The sequence below is a fragment of the Alligator sinensis genome, unplaced genomic scaffold (genome assembly GCF_000455745.1).
Source record: "Alligator sinensis unplaced genomic scaffold, ASM45574v1 scaffold391_1, whole genome shotgun sequence".
Lineage (NCBI taxonomy): Eukaryota > Metazoa > Chordata > Crocodylia > Alligatoridae > Alligator > Alligator sinensis.
Genome location: NW_005841889.1, coordinates 934,027 through 950,319, shown reverse-complemented (window position 1 = coordinate 950,319; position 16,293 = coordinate 934,027). Strand labels below are relative to the sequence as shown.

Below are 16,293 nucleotides of genomic sequence, written 5' to 3'. Positions count from 1 at the left end.
CCCGCCCCCACTGCTCCCCACCTCCACCACTCCGGGCTGCCCCACTTCCCCCTCCCCTCTCTGCTGCCCTCTCTCTCTCCACCACTCTTCCACCCCTCCAGGTCTGGCCCCACTCCCCCTACTACTCCATGTCTGGCCCTGCTCCACCCCCTCTGCTTCACCCCCCTCTGACTGCTTGGGCTTGGGGGGGGCAGATGGAGACCCCCACAGTGCAGGAGGGAGTGGGCAGGTGGGGCAAATTATTCACCCCTGCCCACTCCTTCCTGTACTATGGGGATTGCCCCATGACCCAGCTGGGCGGAGTCGTGGGTCAGTAAAAGCCAGGTGGCTCCTGTGGGGGCATGGATGGGCCGCTTTCACTGCTGCATGCACCACAGAGGACCTGGGGGATGGGGGCACATTCCCCCCCCCATCTCCTTGGCACCTCACCCCTGGATAACCTGCTGGGCTCTGATTGCCCCATGCCTTGGCCTGGCCTTGGCTGGGGCCCCATTCACAGTAAATGGGGCCCTGACTGGGCCAGGCTGGGTTGTGGGACAATGTTGAGGAGGCAAGTGGGGGGCACATGGCCCCCTGGTTTGTGTATGGAGCAAGGGCAGGCTGCAACCTCTGCTCCCTGCCTTACTGCCACTGCTTTGACAGCAGCGTGGCACCATGTGCCTTGCTGCTCAGCCTGCCCGGTGGCAGCAAGGCAGGAAGCAGAGGCTACAACCCACCCTTGCCCTGTGCACAGACTGGGGAGCCACATGCCCCCCACCTTGACACCTCGATGCCGTGCCTCTGGAGGAGCTACTAGACTCTGATTGCCCCACAACCCAGCCCAGCCTGAGTGCAGCCTGCCCCTCTCCCCACCAGGAACAGTCTGCTGTAGCCCCAGCCCCACTACCCCCCTCCACAGTCCTTCCTCTGGCAGCAGCAGTGGTGGCAGGACAGCCGTCTGCCGCAACCCGTGTTCTCCTCCCTGTCTGCTTTTGTTTGCAGGGGGAGAAGGGTCATGGTGCCACAGCTCCCTCATCCCTGACCACCTCCGCCTCACCCCCTAAACCCCACACAAAGTTGTCTGTGGCCGCCCGAAGCAGCCAATCACCTCCCGCTCTCTCGAAGCAGCATGCGCATTTGGCTTGGAGCATTACAGACAGACAGATGGACTAAGGCTTTTATTATATTATTATTTATATTGAGCGGCCCCCTTAAAAGGATCTGACAGTGCCCTAGGGTAAGCCAGCTAAATAGCTAGCTAGATAGATAGCTAAACACCATATTTGTTTGCATACCACATGTACATTTTCCTCAGAATTAGCCTTTCAAAGTTTGGGATGCATGTTTTAATTGGGAAAGCTGATTTTCTGCCCAAACTAGCAGCAGTGGCATTTCTATTCAGGCACTGCTCAGGGAGTTAATTGACTTCATGCCTCATTTTAATCTACTTAATTCCTGCTAATTGCTATTTACTCAACAGGTATTAATGATCCACTCTCCTTTTTAATGATCTTGATGTTCCACTATCAAGCTATTCTTTCTTTGATAATTTTGTTGAAGAATTGGCCATTAAGCTACTCCTAGTCTTTCTTCTCCTATTTCACAGACAGACAGACTTGGATTTTTCAAACTGCAAGCTCTGCCCATGGAATCTGGTCTTCAGCAGAAGCTACAGTTTCAGTTTTTGATTGAACAACCAAGATTTGCTGCAAATTTAAGTTGCGAACTCTGAAAAAAAATTTCTTCATTCTTTCTTCCCAGATAGGTTTGTGTGGGTGTGCCATAAGCTAGAAAATACAGTTGTTTTTTTGAATGACAAATTCCATTCAAATGCCTGTATTTAGTAAACCCACACTTCCCGGTATCTAATTTCTGCCTGATCCAGTCTCTGCCAGATGTTAGCACCCCATTGTCTCTGAAAAATTGACTGATGGTATTGAATGTCCCTTTGTCTTTTTACAGGCTGCCCAGTTTCCAGGTTCTATGTACTCAGTTCCCTCTCTTGTTGAATTATGAGCTCAGATTGGCTTTAAGGTGGGCTAGAAGAGCATTTTCATAAAAGCAAAGCCTCAGAAGTTTGAGCAACTGCATTTTTCCCATTAGTGGTTGCAGATCTAGTAGCCTGCCTTTTCTTCCACACTGCTCATTGCAGATGGCCTCAATTCTGAAGCTGTGGTGTAATCCATTAGACAATATGGCAACCTTTATTTTGTCCAATACATTGTAGAATGTAGGGTTGTGCAAAACGGGTCCTATTCAATTCAGATTTGGATTCAGCCCAAATTCGGAGAATCAGCAATTCGGGCATAGACATAGCTTTAAATGTTTTTTCTACATACCTTGAGGTACCAGGTATGGCTCATGGATGCTGTAGTTCTTGTGCAGATGGCGAGTCCCACAGGAGTGTGGGGGGCCCGTGCTCATCAGAGGTACTTTTGGTCCACTTCCAGGTCTGCTGCTGAGCATGCTGGGTCCCCTCACCCCCCCCCCAATGCTCCTGTGGGATGTTCCATCCACCCCAGTATCTCAGCATTCACAAGCCACTGGATACCTACACATATGTAGAAAAAACATTTAAAGCTGTGTCTATTTCTGAATTGTCAAATCTTTCCAAATCTCTCTGAATTGATTCGGAGGGTTCCAATTCGATTTGGAGATATTAGAGGGTCTCCACATTCGATTTGGATTCAGAGATTCAGCCACTGGATCGGGCCAAATCTGTGCTGAATTGAATCAGTGAACGAAGCTTCAAACAGCCCTAGTAGAAAGGCCCCAAGTACAGCTCTGTGTGGGATGTCTTCTGAAATCACAAGCAGACAGGGTTAATGAAACTTACTGTTCCTCAGTCAACCAGAATCTTGAACAAGTGCTTAAGTTGTTGATTGGCTTTGTACTTCCCTCTACCCCATCATCTCTTCTCTCCCTCCAGCAGGCCAGTGATAAGGCAAGACCTGTTAGGAGGAATTATAGGACCTCATCATGTCCTATAATGTGACTTCCTTTCCCTTCATCGGCACATCTTCCTCATCTGTGGTCTGCTCAGGTCTCCTATCCAATAAGATAGTCAGAAAGCATTTGAAGTAAAGATCACTTAGGTTATAAATTAGGATAAGATCTTCTAACCATAGAAATAGTTCATCTCTACCCCTTATGGAGGTTTTCTAAAACAGGCTAAACTGAGAGAGAGCTAAGGGGAAGATGAAATGACTGCTAAAATACCTTCCAGCCCTAGATTTTTATGATGTATTTGAAAATTACTTCTTCACTTTAAAAATGTGTTTCTCCCCTTCTCATTTTCTGTTGAAAATGTGGCTGTAGCCCTTCTATTACAGCAAACTTTATACAATAGAAACCTTCTGTTAGGGTAGGCATTCGGGTGAACTGGGCTGTATGGATATGCAGTTGTGTTGGTTTCATTATACCAAACCTAGCATCGTATACATACCATGAGAGTTACAAAAAGGAAGCCTTCTGTAACTTTTTGAATAAGGATCATCAGAAATGTTTGTTATAAATAAGCATATTGGTCCATTGTAGATTAAAAGGTGGTTTTTATGTCTGTATTTTATTTATGCTTCTTTTGTATCTGTCACAAGCTCCTGATACTTGAATACCATAATCCAACTAAAAAATTCTTCTTCTTTTCTCTTCCATCTTGACCTTTTCTACACTTTCTTACCCCCAAAATCAAGAAAGATATTTATGTCTTTGCACAGACTCGCCACACTATAGAAATGAAATGCTGTACCTAACTATAGATTTCCTACCTCATAAACTGCACTGTGGATGCAACATTGAATAGTATTTTATATATTGGAGCATCTAGATTAGTGAAAAAAGCATGTGTAAATAATTTATTTTTAGAATACTCAAATTGGTTGACTAAACTGCTTCTGGTGCCTAATTTTATTGTATTAGTTGTACTTACAACTTCTTTTCTATTGTATGTTCTCTAGGTACAAATAAGGCAAGTTTCAGCAAATAGCTTAAAACTGCTTCATATCCTTCATTCCATAATAGCTCACTCATATTGGCTAGTAACTCTCAGTAATTGCCATGTATTGTATCAATTTTACTTCAGGGCCCAGTTAATATAAACCAGAATATTTGAAAGTGGTAACATCAACATTTTTTTCATTTTAAACTCATGTTGTTATTTAATAACTTCAGAATGTAGGAATATACAAAGTATAAAGTATTTAATTTATCTATTTATACTCTTGACATAAAGTGCTACCCAAAGAATATTTTCACAGAAACTTTTTAATGTGAAAAAGAAAAATACAGTAGTAATGAGTAAATCAGTCCTACTTAGACACTAGGCTTTGGACTAAACTGAGGGTTCTTATTTTAGATAAACCAAAAACAAAACTCACTCAAGCCAAGGAGCTATCAAATGGCTCTTTTTCCTCAGGACTCCCCTGTTCTATTGCTGGGGCCAAGTGTTCTTTGTGGTATTTAGCAGTAATTGCAGCATAGGCACAACCATAAACAGCAGCTGCCAACATCATTAGACACACAATTCCACAGACAACTCCAGTTATTACTACAGTGGCGATCGCATGACGCAAATTAACTGGCCTTGATTTCGGTTTAGGTTCACAGTCTGAATGGCTACTGTCTCCATGTTCATTGTGATGAGCATGCTTCAGTGAATTTCTGTGCTCAGAGGTATGGTGGTGAAAACTAGCCAGGGTAACATGAGCAGCTGTAGGAGGACATACCCCGTACATCTCATAAGGAACTTTAAGGAGGTCCTTTCCCTTCCGATTCTCAGGTGTGGAGCAGATAATGCCATCACTTATTCCTCCTGAAAATAACATATTAAGATCTTAAAATCCTGGGTTTTGTGAATTATCTACATGTTAAAACTAACAGGAGCCTAATGAAATGTATAAAGCTTTGTTTTTCTACTTTTAAAAATTTATAACCATATTTTATGAACTTTATGTTTCTAATTAATTATAGGGTAAGATTATGACACATTAATCGCTTAAATAAGAAGTTATTTGTAACCAGCAATTCATTAGGAGTAAAATTACTTGTATTTTATAAATGTTATAATAAAATTGCCAATCATATAAAATAGGATAAATTCATAAATGAAAACAAAGATATATTGTTACCAAGCAAATTCATACCATCACTTTGTTCTTATAAACATAAACGGAAACAATATACCTGTTGTAAAAATGTCCCATTAGAACTGACAGAAATATTCCATGAAGTAATTGTTCTGACATTGTGCTAATATTTGCCATGATGCAAACTGTGAAAACCAAATGGTCTATGTGCTTTGACTTTTATTAGTACCTTGCCTGTAAAAGTGTTGTTCCATTTATGCTATGTACAAAAACCAATTTATAAAGCAACATTAAAATTGAGTAAACATGAATGCAATAGTCAGAAAATTAAAGGAGTTAAGTTTATTTATACAGAATGTATTTGTCCACATGGTACATCATGGATATTTTGATACTCATTTATTCATTATCTGTAACTCATTTAGGGCTAGGTCTTGCCCTTGCCTAAATGGGTACTCTTGGTATGGGAGAAACAGAAAAGGAAGTGTCTTTACTTCTGCTTAAGCAGTAAAACATGATTATTCCCCACTCTTATCAATTTCTAGAATCTCTCAGCTTCCTGTCTTGCCCATATACATTGGCCCTTGGAGGCATGGACTCTTGGTTAGTAAGTTGTGCCTAAAATAGTGTGGGCTTTCATGTCAGCATAATTAAATTAATTGAATCAAATCAGCTCAGATTTCTTCTCTCCTTTCTTCTTTCCTCATCCCAAACAAGCCACCTTTTAGCTGAAGCCATGCATGGACATTTTTATCCTAAAATAATTTGTTTGAGAAAGGAATGAATACAGATGAGCCCAAACCAAGCCAAATTCCTGAGGCCACCTTCTCCATGAGTACTGATAATGTTCCAAGGTGGATTTGAATGTAACTGCTGCTTCCATGATCTGTAATTGGCCAAACCAAAAATGTAGGTCCAAACACTTCCAAACTTGGAAGTCTGAATGTAGCTATGGATGAAGATCCACATTTTGCAGCTATGGTCCCTATCGTTACGAGTGGCTGAAAAGGTTGTGTTGGAATGGAAAATTGGATTTCTGCCTTAAGTAAAGCATTCAATCTAATTTTTTTAGTACATCCAACAAGTATCAATTGCTTGAGTTGCATTCAGTTCAGAAATATTTAAATCCTTTTAGCGTTCTAATGAATGAAACATTTAAGATTTTTTTCTTTGAAATCAAACAATTTTCCATTACCAGCCGTATTCAGTTAGGGCACACAGCAGTATTCCCTAAGGCCAGAGCATGCCTTTGCCATAAATATGCAATCTGCTTCTGAGGAAGAATTGGAAGGATTAATGTGGAACATAACTCATTTTGTGTTATGTCAGAGCTATATAAAGAAATTTAAGTGTGATGGGGGATCTGTGGCATCTAGATTTCTTTCCAAACTGATTATTAAATGGGGGTTGCATAGTTCACTTCATTTGTAGTGATCAATACAAAGGTGGAAGTAGTAGAAGAAAATTACTGAATTGCCAAACAGTGGCTGTTTTTTCAGAGATAAAATTTTAAAAAGTTATGTTGCTGGCATGTTAATTAAGACAATCGGATATGCTGATCTTGGACCTTTACGTTCTTCTGCATGCAGAAGTTGGAACCCCTGCTGACATTTGTTATGGGGAATTAGTCCAGAAAAATCTAACAAAGGCTTGGGGATAAAATATTAAGATGTTACCTTAGGGAGCTGAATCCCTTCAAGATAATAACTTCTGCCAGTTAAATTACAAACTGTTCCATCAACACAGCCACAGGAAGATTTTGATAAGTTTTACTCTAGTTGCATGTGGCTACTGGCTTTAAGCACCTTGTTTAATTTTGCTGATATACTTCCTGAAACTAATGCCATCTTTTCACTATTATCTAGTTGCACTAGTAATCTTAAATAGATGGGACTTAATCAAATGTATATCTTTCCTCACAGCTCCAATGAACCAGAGACTGATTTCAGGCAGTATTTTCCCTGGCACACATGTTATTGGAAGATGCAGACATGTTTTATTTACCAGCTTTTCTCAAGCCATTTACACTGGTTTGGTTCCCAATATAATTTAGCATGGCCTCAAGACTGCTTTAATTTGTGCCCAGCTGCAATGACTGTATTTTACCTGGATACTGCCTTTTTGCTAGCTGTTTCCCAGTGTGGCCAGTACTGTTGGAGCATGCTATTTCCCACTGTGGCCAGTAACACTGGAGCATGCCAAGGAACTGGCTTAATGATTAGGTAGTTATCCTATGAAACAGGACCTCAGTATAAAAAGAGATATAACATAGAAGAAAAAGAAATACCATTGTTCTAGTGAAAGATGTTCTAAAATTAAACAATTTTAAAGGATGGGGACAAAATTGAGAATTTTTTTTCTCATTGGGTTCTGGTGCATATTTGAAACTTTCTAATGTAGCATTTGGAGGTTTCACTAGTCATTGATGCATTGGTTATCATCAGATTTTTTTTAAACTTGAGCAAGGAAGTATGAATGAAGAATAAACATGTCTAGTACAAAAGTATGAGGTTTTCCTTTATTCTTGTATAAACTCATTTAAATATTAGTTAATTAATTACTAGAATAAATTATAGCCCAGAGTGAAAGCTAATTGGCAAGTTCCACAGTAACTCTTTGTGCTTAGTGCTACTAGAAAATAGTGATGAATGCCGCAATTCTACTTAGACTGCCATTTACTATGCCTATCACAGGTTGTCTACTAGGACTTCATTACAGTCTGAACTTAGTCCTCTACTCTTTTTTTTCTCAAATGAGATATCATCTTCAAGACTGTTGCCCACTTAACTGTGAGGTTAAGGCAACTCAGTGGATTCTGAATAGCAGCTGTCTTGCAGCGAGCCACTCAACATATACTGTCTTGTTGCAGTGTGCCAGTGTATTAGCTCATATGCCAATAGGAAGCTTAGAAAATACTCATATTTGAACATCAAAGTTTATTTTAGGAAAAAAAGTGGATGTCTTGTTTCCTGGTTTCTCAAAACCTGCCTTGCTTCCATTAATATCTTTCTCTCCCTACACTCTGCCGACTCAGATAGAACAAATGAGCAAAGCAACATTTTAGGATGATAAACCCTTGTAGTCTGTAATCTAATCATTTTGGATTCTAAAACTGCCCATCATAAAACACTGCAAGACCATTCAAAAGTAAAAAGAAACAACTTCTGAATATCCCCCCCCCAAAAGAGTAAAGAAATTACTGATGAATTTGCAGCTAGCTAGAGAGAATTGAATGTTATTAGGTAGTTTAATATAAATATTCCCAAAGTACATTAATTTTCATATAGTAATTATATTATTAAGATGCAAATAAACTTTTCAGAAATACGTATTCTATTTTAAATATACCTGAAATTAGAATCTTTCACATGGGAAAGGATCATATAAATGGTTTAAAAATTGCTATATGCACATTTTCTGTGCAGCCAGATGTCACTTATAAAACATGTGTATGGGATGGTGATTTACAGAGTCTTTTCTGTGAGTATTTAATGCTGATGTACCTCAGAAAAACATACCTATTTGTAGCATATTGTCAGTACAGAAGCGCTACGTGCAATAATCACATGCCCCAATTCAGGTAAACATCCCTCTTCTAAAGACATGTGCATAAGTATGCTTGTGAGCAGGGATGGAATTAAATGTGTGCTTAAATACTTTCTTGCATTAAGGTCATAGCGATTCAGACAATTAAGGGGTATGCTAGACCTTCTGTTTGCCTGCATTCTTCCTAATGAAGAAAGTTACTTACCTCTGTATAAAAAGCTCTCCAGCCACAGTTTAAGGCCAAAGACATTGCAATTACATTGCCATGGGTTATCTTTGAAAAGAACAACTTTCAGGTTTGGAAGTGACTCCAGAAGAACTCTTTCCATTTTCTGAAGCTTGTTATGTTTCACAGACAATAACGTTATATTTCCGGTATTTTTCCCCAAAGTTTCAGGCAGACTTAATATCCTGTTGAAAGATAAATCCAGTTCTTTCAGCTGTGGGAGGGAACTGAAAGTCTTGTTTTCTACATAATGAATCAAGTTCTTGGTTAGGTTTAGAACCTGTAGGTATCGTAGCCCTTGGAAAGCACCTGATGCCAAACTTGTTATCGAATTATTAGACAGCTCTAAAATTTTGAGCCAAGGTGCTCCAGTGAATGCACTTTGATTGATTCTCCAAATGTGGTTATTCTGCAACAGTAAGATTTGAGTTTCAGAAGGTAAATGGGAGGGAATGTCAACAAGTCCTCGATTCTTGCAGTCTACTGTCTTCGAAGGTGGATGGCATAGGCACTTTTCAGGACATCCATGAACCTCATATATTAATATGATAACATTCAAAATCAAAAGCAAGTAGCCTGTATAACAAATACAAAAAAGCTGTGAAATCATTTAGAATCTATATGTTTTGATAAAATAGACATTGGTTACCTAGGCAAAGGTATAGGTATCTTATTTGGATGTCAAATATAACATAATTATCATGATGGTTGTATATTTACTTCAGAGTTCCATATATTAGTATAATAAAAGTCAGTTGTAGATAAAACTAAAATCCTTATATGTAGACTAAAGGCAATTTTATAAATCTGTAAAATTCAAACAGCTGTATTTTGGGGCTTTATCTTGAATACAACCAACTTTTAGCATGTTTTGCCATCAGCTCCTTGACATAAAAATTGAATGATTTCCTAATTGTTGCATGCCCAAGAGAATGTAATGCCTTGATAGAGTTCCCAAGGCTATTAAATTGTAATGTTTTTCTTTCAGTGGCAGCAGTGATTCCAAACCGCCTTATCTTTAGAGTTGTGAGCACAGCCTCCATGTAGCCACTTTTTTGATTACATGTTACAGCATAAAGAATTAAGCTAGTGTTCTGTTAGAGGAAAAACAATTTTCAAAAGCTTCACTATATGGAACTTAACAGCAGTTTCCCGGGATTCAGATTATTGAGCGGTTGTCCTTTAAAGTATCCACCCATGTTTATAGTTATTACTTGAAATTCCCTTACCTGAATGCCAGCTGTAAACTTTCCAGATGTTTGAACCCCTACCAGACAAACATTTTTCAAGTAGAGTTGTTAAAATGATGAACGAGGTCACAAGATTACTCTAATATTTAATATTTAAATTATTATCTACTGCTGTTGCTCCTAACAATAATCAAGTTTGCTTTGACTGAAGTAATGTAATAACTTCTACCTGTCATATGTAGTTGCTTGTATTCCTTCAAAAAACAATGTGTTGCATAAAGCTATGTTACTTCAGAGTACTTTCATTATTTCAGTGAAATAATCAAGATGCATTGAGAGAGTTGGAATATGATTTTATATTAATTATTTTGGCTCAGTAGAATTGAAACAGGTAGACTGTTAGACCCTTTTCAACATTGTCTCAGTGGTGAATCAGTTCAATATTGATCATCTGTTATTTCAAAGTAGTAACTCTTTTAGTCAATCATTAGGGAAAAGCTTTGGAAATTAAAGGACACGTGTTTTGTCTTGCTGAGTTCAAGCATTAAATAGCAACAGGGAACTATAGCTTAAAGGAATAACAGAATGTGATTTAAGTATTGACCATACTAAATCTATCAAAGAAAATCTTGGATTTCTGTAACTACAGTTTAACATGCTAACCACCAAATTTGCACTATAAAAATGAAATTACAGTTGAAATAAAATTACAAATAAAATTACAAGTTTTTTGCTGCAGCTCTTGAATTCTGTGTTCATATAAGCAGAAATGCATTCTCTGGTTTTATGCTGTTCTGCAACAGTTATTTTTAGAAACAAAGAGAAACAAATACAGCTACCATTATAGAGTTAAATATAGGCAATGTTTGGCAAAGACAATATTTCTGTACAAAGTAGAAGCACATTCCTATAGGTCTAAACAGGAATTATATCTCACCTTTCATGCTTGTTTGCTCGTTCTCTTGTAGAAGGTTTAGTCCAAGTTTGTTAAGTGGAACAGTAACGTATATGTATTATAAAGTTGAAGTGGGAGTCAAGGGCATGTGCTAATCCAGCTTCTTTTGTGGCTTTATTTTAGAAAATAACTGTATCTTGCAGAGGAACTCAGCTGTTTGATCTATTGAATCACTCCATCAGCATTCAATATCACTGCAGTCAGTTTTATCGCACTCCTGTTTCCACTGTCCATCTATGACTCTCAGAGGTTTTCACTGCCTCTTGCTTGGTCAACGGGTCATGCAAAGAGTGGCTGTCAAATCAAACTGGACAGCTGTAACATACAAATCGTGACCTGATAGCATATCCCAGATTATTTAATCTGCTTCAAATCCAGTGCACAAAAATAAAGCACCCTTTTAAAATCCATTTTAGCTTCTCAATTCTGTTGGATTATTAGCTGTGCTGTGCCAACCCTTGCAAGATCAGATGACTCTAAATGTGAATTCTGGTTATCCTGGGCTGTGATTGGAGGCAATGGAATATATAATATCACTACAGATAGGCCTACATGTTGATGACATAGTTTTGACAGTGCACTTGTTTGTTCTTCTAGGATTTATTCTTCTGGCATCTATAAGGATTAACTGTGCTGACAGGATTTTGTTGCATGGGAACAGAGAGCTGGTGCTTCCCAGAGTGGGAATGGTAAACATATTTGTGTGGACACTACAAATATTAGGTGGACTTTTTTCAGACTCATTGACATGTTAAATGACAGTTGATTGAAAACTCATGTTTCATGGTTATATATTGACTTGTCACCACTACCTTCTTCTGCAACAAAAATACAGCATAGCATTTACAAAAGGAATAGGGCTAATAACGTATGGCTGTTAAATGATTTAAACTGCAATGAAGCATTCAAATGAATATGAAACCTGGGATAGTGAGGACCTTCAAGGTCAAAAGCCTGGTGCTCCTTATCAGTTAATTTTGTCATGAGGAAAGATTTGGAAATGACACCACCAAAAATGGCAGCACTCTACAAATGCTAAACATATAGTAGCATTCCTAGGGGCAAATCGTGTTACATACCAGGGTCACAATTTGCTTAGAATCTGAGTTTCATTCGGGATAGTATGATATGATGCAGAATGAGTCTCAGATTCATTTTTGGTGGATAATTCTAAATTTGAGCTTTAAAAAATAAAGAACCAAATCTTTCTTCACATTATTTATTGAACATTTATTACCATAACTTGAAAGTTCTGTGTTCTCTGGTTGGTGCTTTATAGATGTGTAGAATGCATGAATACACAAATCATCTCCCATAGGAAACAATGCAATTCAGTCTCCTCCTCCTCTTAACCAGCCTCCAATTAATAAGGTTAAACTCAGTATAGAGCAATCAAAATTTATGAGTCACACTACCCAAAAAATAATGAGTTTGCTTCCAGACAATCTGAGATTTCTCTTTTTTTTATAAAGAGTTTCTGTGGTGTTTTAGGTCTGTTGATTCATTTCTGTGGGCATTTGACAATTTGAATTGCTCTGCTCTGCCAGATACGTTGAGAGGTGATAGTGACCCTTGGGTTCTACAAGAGTTCTCACTTCTCAGAAATGGACTTTTTCCTTGAACAGCAGCTAATTCTCCTGCTAATCTCCAAATCCATTCTGTTTCCCCAGCTCCTGTCTCAGTTGTGTCCCTTACAACAAATTTGCATCAATCCCAGTTTGCATGGGTCTTCCCTGGGCCGCCCATCAGTTTTGCTTATCCTATAGGCCCTACATCTCTCCATCAGCTCCCAGAACGTCCATCTGTTCTGGCCTCCATTTCCCATGTAGCTCCATGACCTAGTCAGTTTTGTCCCTTCTCTGGTTTCTCACTCTCCTCTTCTAGGCTGGGGTGGCAGCTGCAGCAAGATCCTCCTCTTTTTCTCCCCATTTGTAGGCCAGGTGTTTCCAGGACAGAGAGTTTCAAAGGGGCAGGGCAGGAAGAGAGGAGCTGTTTCTGATTTTTCATGGGAAGGGTGAAGGGAACAGACTTGACAGGCTATTTTTGCTTCTCCTCCTTTGAGAACAGTGTTGGATTGCTGAGGAAAGGGGGAAGAGCTCTGCCTACATCCTGAAAAGCTCTGATTTATGGTTTCTACCTCAGGAACCAAGCAAGCAGAAGAGGATGCTGAACAGGAACTTTCCATAAAGCAAGGCTAGAATTCAGGAAAGGGCTAGATCTTCTTATATCATTGTGAGTCTTGCACCTGTCCTAGCCAAAATTACCTTCACTTGTGAGGATTTTTTGGCATCGGCAAGAACTGTATTCAAGGTAGAATTAGAGTTGAGAGACTCAACATGTCCCATAAGAATATACATGCTCAGACAAGTAGCTTGTAGCTTGAAGTTGGCAAAGTTGAACTCAGCCCAATTTCCATCAGCAGTTTTCTGCAGTCATAGGCAGCAATATGTCTATGTCTATGTCTAAGTCTATTTCTACCCTAGCCCTTTGTAGGGTGTATATCTGGCTCTTTCACTTGAAATGCACTGAATAAATGCTGTACTTCAACTGAGAGAAAACAAGAATGAGCTTTGACAAATCAAACATGGATTTGACAAAACCATAAATAAGCAAAACTTTCAACAAAAATGACAGGACCTTGCAGATATAAACTGGAAATATTGCTTGGTATCTTGCTGCTATTGAGGCGTCCAGGAGGGACTAATTCAAAAGTTCATATGTATATGAAGGTGGATGTGTTCCAAGTAGGCGTTGCCTCTGTGTGTGTATGGGTAGAGAGGAACTTTGATAATTCACATTTATTATATTTGCTTGAATACAAGATGAGGTTGTTCCCCCCCAAAACAGTGCAAAGAAAAAGCCCCTCATCTCACATTCTCATACATGGAAATACATGGTGTATCATAAAAAGCTGCCAAAAACACCATGTGCTCAGTTGTGGAAAACAACTATGAAGTTGATTAAAAGCAGCCAATATGGAACATGACTATAAAGCATATGGCCATATTGGACAAACATACAGATTTATTTTTTGCAAAAATATTTATTTCTATATATATAACTACATATATAACTGTGTATGTATATATATATATATATGTGTGTGTGTGTGTGTGTGTGTGTGTGTACCTCTAACAACCTGTCAAGTGACCACTGTGGTTCACATGACAGACCAAATTACACTTTGACAGCTAAACTATTTTAGTCCTATTACAAAGTTCACATCACACACCTGCACAGCCATGCACCCATCACCATTCCAGTGCTTTCACTCATTGTCACTGTATTTGTCATCGTCATTGTCATCTCTGTCCTCACCGCTGTCTTCCTTGTTGTTCTCTTTGGAGGATTTGCCTCTGAAAAGTCTATGCCAGTCCCCTCTTCCATATAAGGTCCGCCATCTCTTTCCTGTCATCCTCTTCTGTCTTCCTATAGTAACATTACATTTCACTCAGCCCCATTTTAAAACAGTTCTCAACTGTGGGATCTGAGTGCCTGTTTTTGAGTAGGTTTCTGGCCTTCCACAGGGCACACCTGAAGCTGGAGATGAATTGGTTGAAGCAAGCTATCAGGGCCCCTTGCTTTTTGGTCAAGTGCCCATCAAGGACCATGTTTCTGGTCCAGGTTCTGAAACCTGCAACCACCAGAAGGAATGTGTGTACTTTCTTCCCTACCCCTCTGGTGTATGGGCAGTCCCTGAAGAGTTGGTCAATTGTTTCTGCCTGCCACTGGCAGGTCTGCCTTGGGCAGTTCAAAGGACCTCTCTGCCTTGCACTGTTTTTCCAGGCCTGTACAGGGAGTGCCCAGTGGGCTGCCTACCAGTTCAGGTCTCTCTGCTCCTTCTGAAGATCCTTGTGGAAGATTCGCTCCCACATGGCCTGGCAGCTGTCACCAGGTAGTCCATGGGCGATATGATGTCTCTTACCCTTACCACCTCCCATATCTTGTGGTGGTTCACCAGGGTTGCTAGGGTCATGCCGTTCAGCTTGTATTTTTCCCAGAAGCATTTCAGGACCTTCTGGAACCATGGAGACATCATTGCCCATGGGCTGCCATTGGTTGTCATTGCCACTATTGCAGCAGCTGCCCTGCAAATACTTAAGAAAGCAGGCTGTTTTGGATTCCACCCCTGTTGCCAGTTTGCAAACCTGGCTCATGTACTTGGCCCAGAGAAATAGAAGGATGTCTGACATTCCTCTGTCTCCAGACCATTTAACTTTGTGTACAGCTTGGTCCTTGCCACTTTCTCCCATGTATAGTTCCAAAGGAGAACACACATGGAACCTACCATAAGAACAGATTAGTGCAGCCTATCTGAACAAGGTATATGCTCCTCCAAGCCCAAAGGGAGGTAATCCCAAAATGGATCAAAGGGGGCAAGAGGGCACAAAAGCCCCCATGGCTCACCAAAAGCATCCGGGAACGTTTCTACCTAAAAAGGAGGTGTACACCCAATGGAAGGGAGGGGCCATCACCAGGAAGGACTATACCTCTGTTGCTTAAGGCTGAAGGGGGGTGGTCAGGAAAGCCAAGGTGGAGATGGAACTGGGAATAGATACCCAGATCAAGGACAACAAGAAGTCCTTTTTTAAATATATAGGGGGTAAAAAGAAGGTACCGGGTAATGGGGGGGCCTCTGCAGGACACACTAGGAAATCTGGTTGTCGTACCAGACAGCAAAGCTAACCTATTGAAAAATTTCTTTGCCTTCATTTTTCTGAGCAGGGAACGGGTCCCCCCCCCCCCCCACACTGTGACCCCTGTAGGCCCCAGGGGAGGCGCACCCAGGCCTAGGGTCAAAGAGGACCTAGTCAGGGAACTTCTGGAGGAACTGGACATATTTAAATCAGCAGGTCATGACTATCTCCACCCCAGAGTGCTGAGGGAATTAGCAGAGGTCATTGTGGGACCCCTGGCATGGCTTTACGAGTGCTCATGGTGCTCTGGCATGGTGCCAGAAGACTGGAAAAGGGCCAATGTGGTTCTCATTTTCAAAAAAGGGAGGAAGGAGGAACCAGGAAACTATAGGCCAGTTAGTCTTACCTCTGTCCTGGGCAAGCTTTTTGAGAAAATTATCCTGGCGCATGTCCGCGAGGGGCCAGCAGGGGAATTTACGCTTAGGAGCAACCAAGATGGGTTCATTAGAGGCAGGTCCTGTCAGACCAACCTGGTGGCCTTCTATGACCAGGTCACAAAATCCTTAGATGCAGGGGTAGCAGTGGACGTAGACTTTCTGGACTTGAGAAAGGCCTTTGACACTGTCTCTCACCCCGTTCTCATTAAAGAACTAGGAGACTGTGGCGTGCACACCTC

The 16,293-nt window shown here is 40.3% G+C and overlaps 2 protein-coding genes across 2 annotated transcripts in view; one reads left to right on the top strand and one right to left on the bottom strand.

Moving 5' to 3' along the window:
• Nucleotides 1-16,293, top strand: part of CACNA2D3 (calcium voltage-gated channel auxiliary subunit alpha2delta 3) — an 889,480-nt gene that overhangs the window by 755,829 nt on the left and 117,358 nt on the right. The window lies entirely within an intron of this gene.
• Nucleotides 4,296-11,295, bottom strand: LRTM1 (leucine rich repeats and transmembrane domains 1). The gene is made up of 3 exons (XM_014517063.2): nt 10,963-11,295; nt 8,815-9,411; nt 4,296-4,789 (listed from the first exon to the last, which is right to left on the bottom strand). Exons 1-3 carry the CDS (start codon nt 10,967-10,969, stop codon nt 4,356-4,358), a joined length of 1,038 nt encoding a protein of 345 aa, XP_014372549.1. The 5' UTR covers nt 10,970-11,295; the 3' UTR covers nt 4,296-4,355.

Bases quoted from the DNA above. Each gene is read 5' to 3' on its own strand.
- LRTM1 (XM_014517063.2), bottom strand. The intron at 4,790-8,814 runs GTAAGTAACTTT...TGTTATTTTCAG, and splicing joins GGAGAGCTTTTTATACAGAG to GAGGAATAAGTGATGGCATT.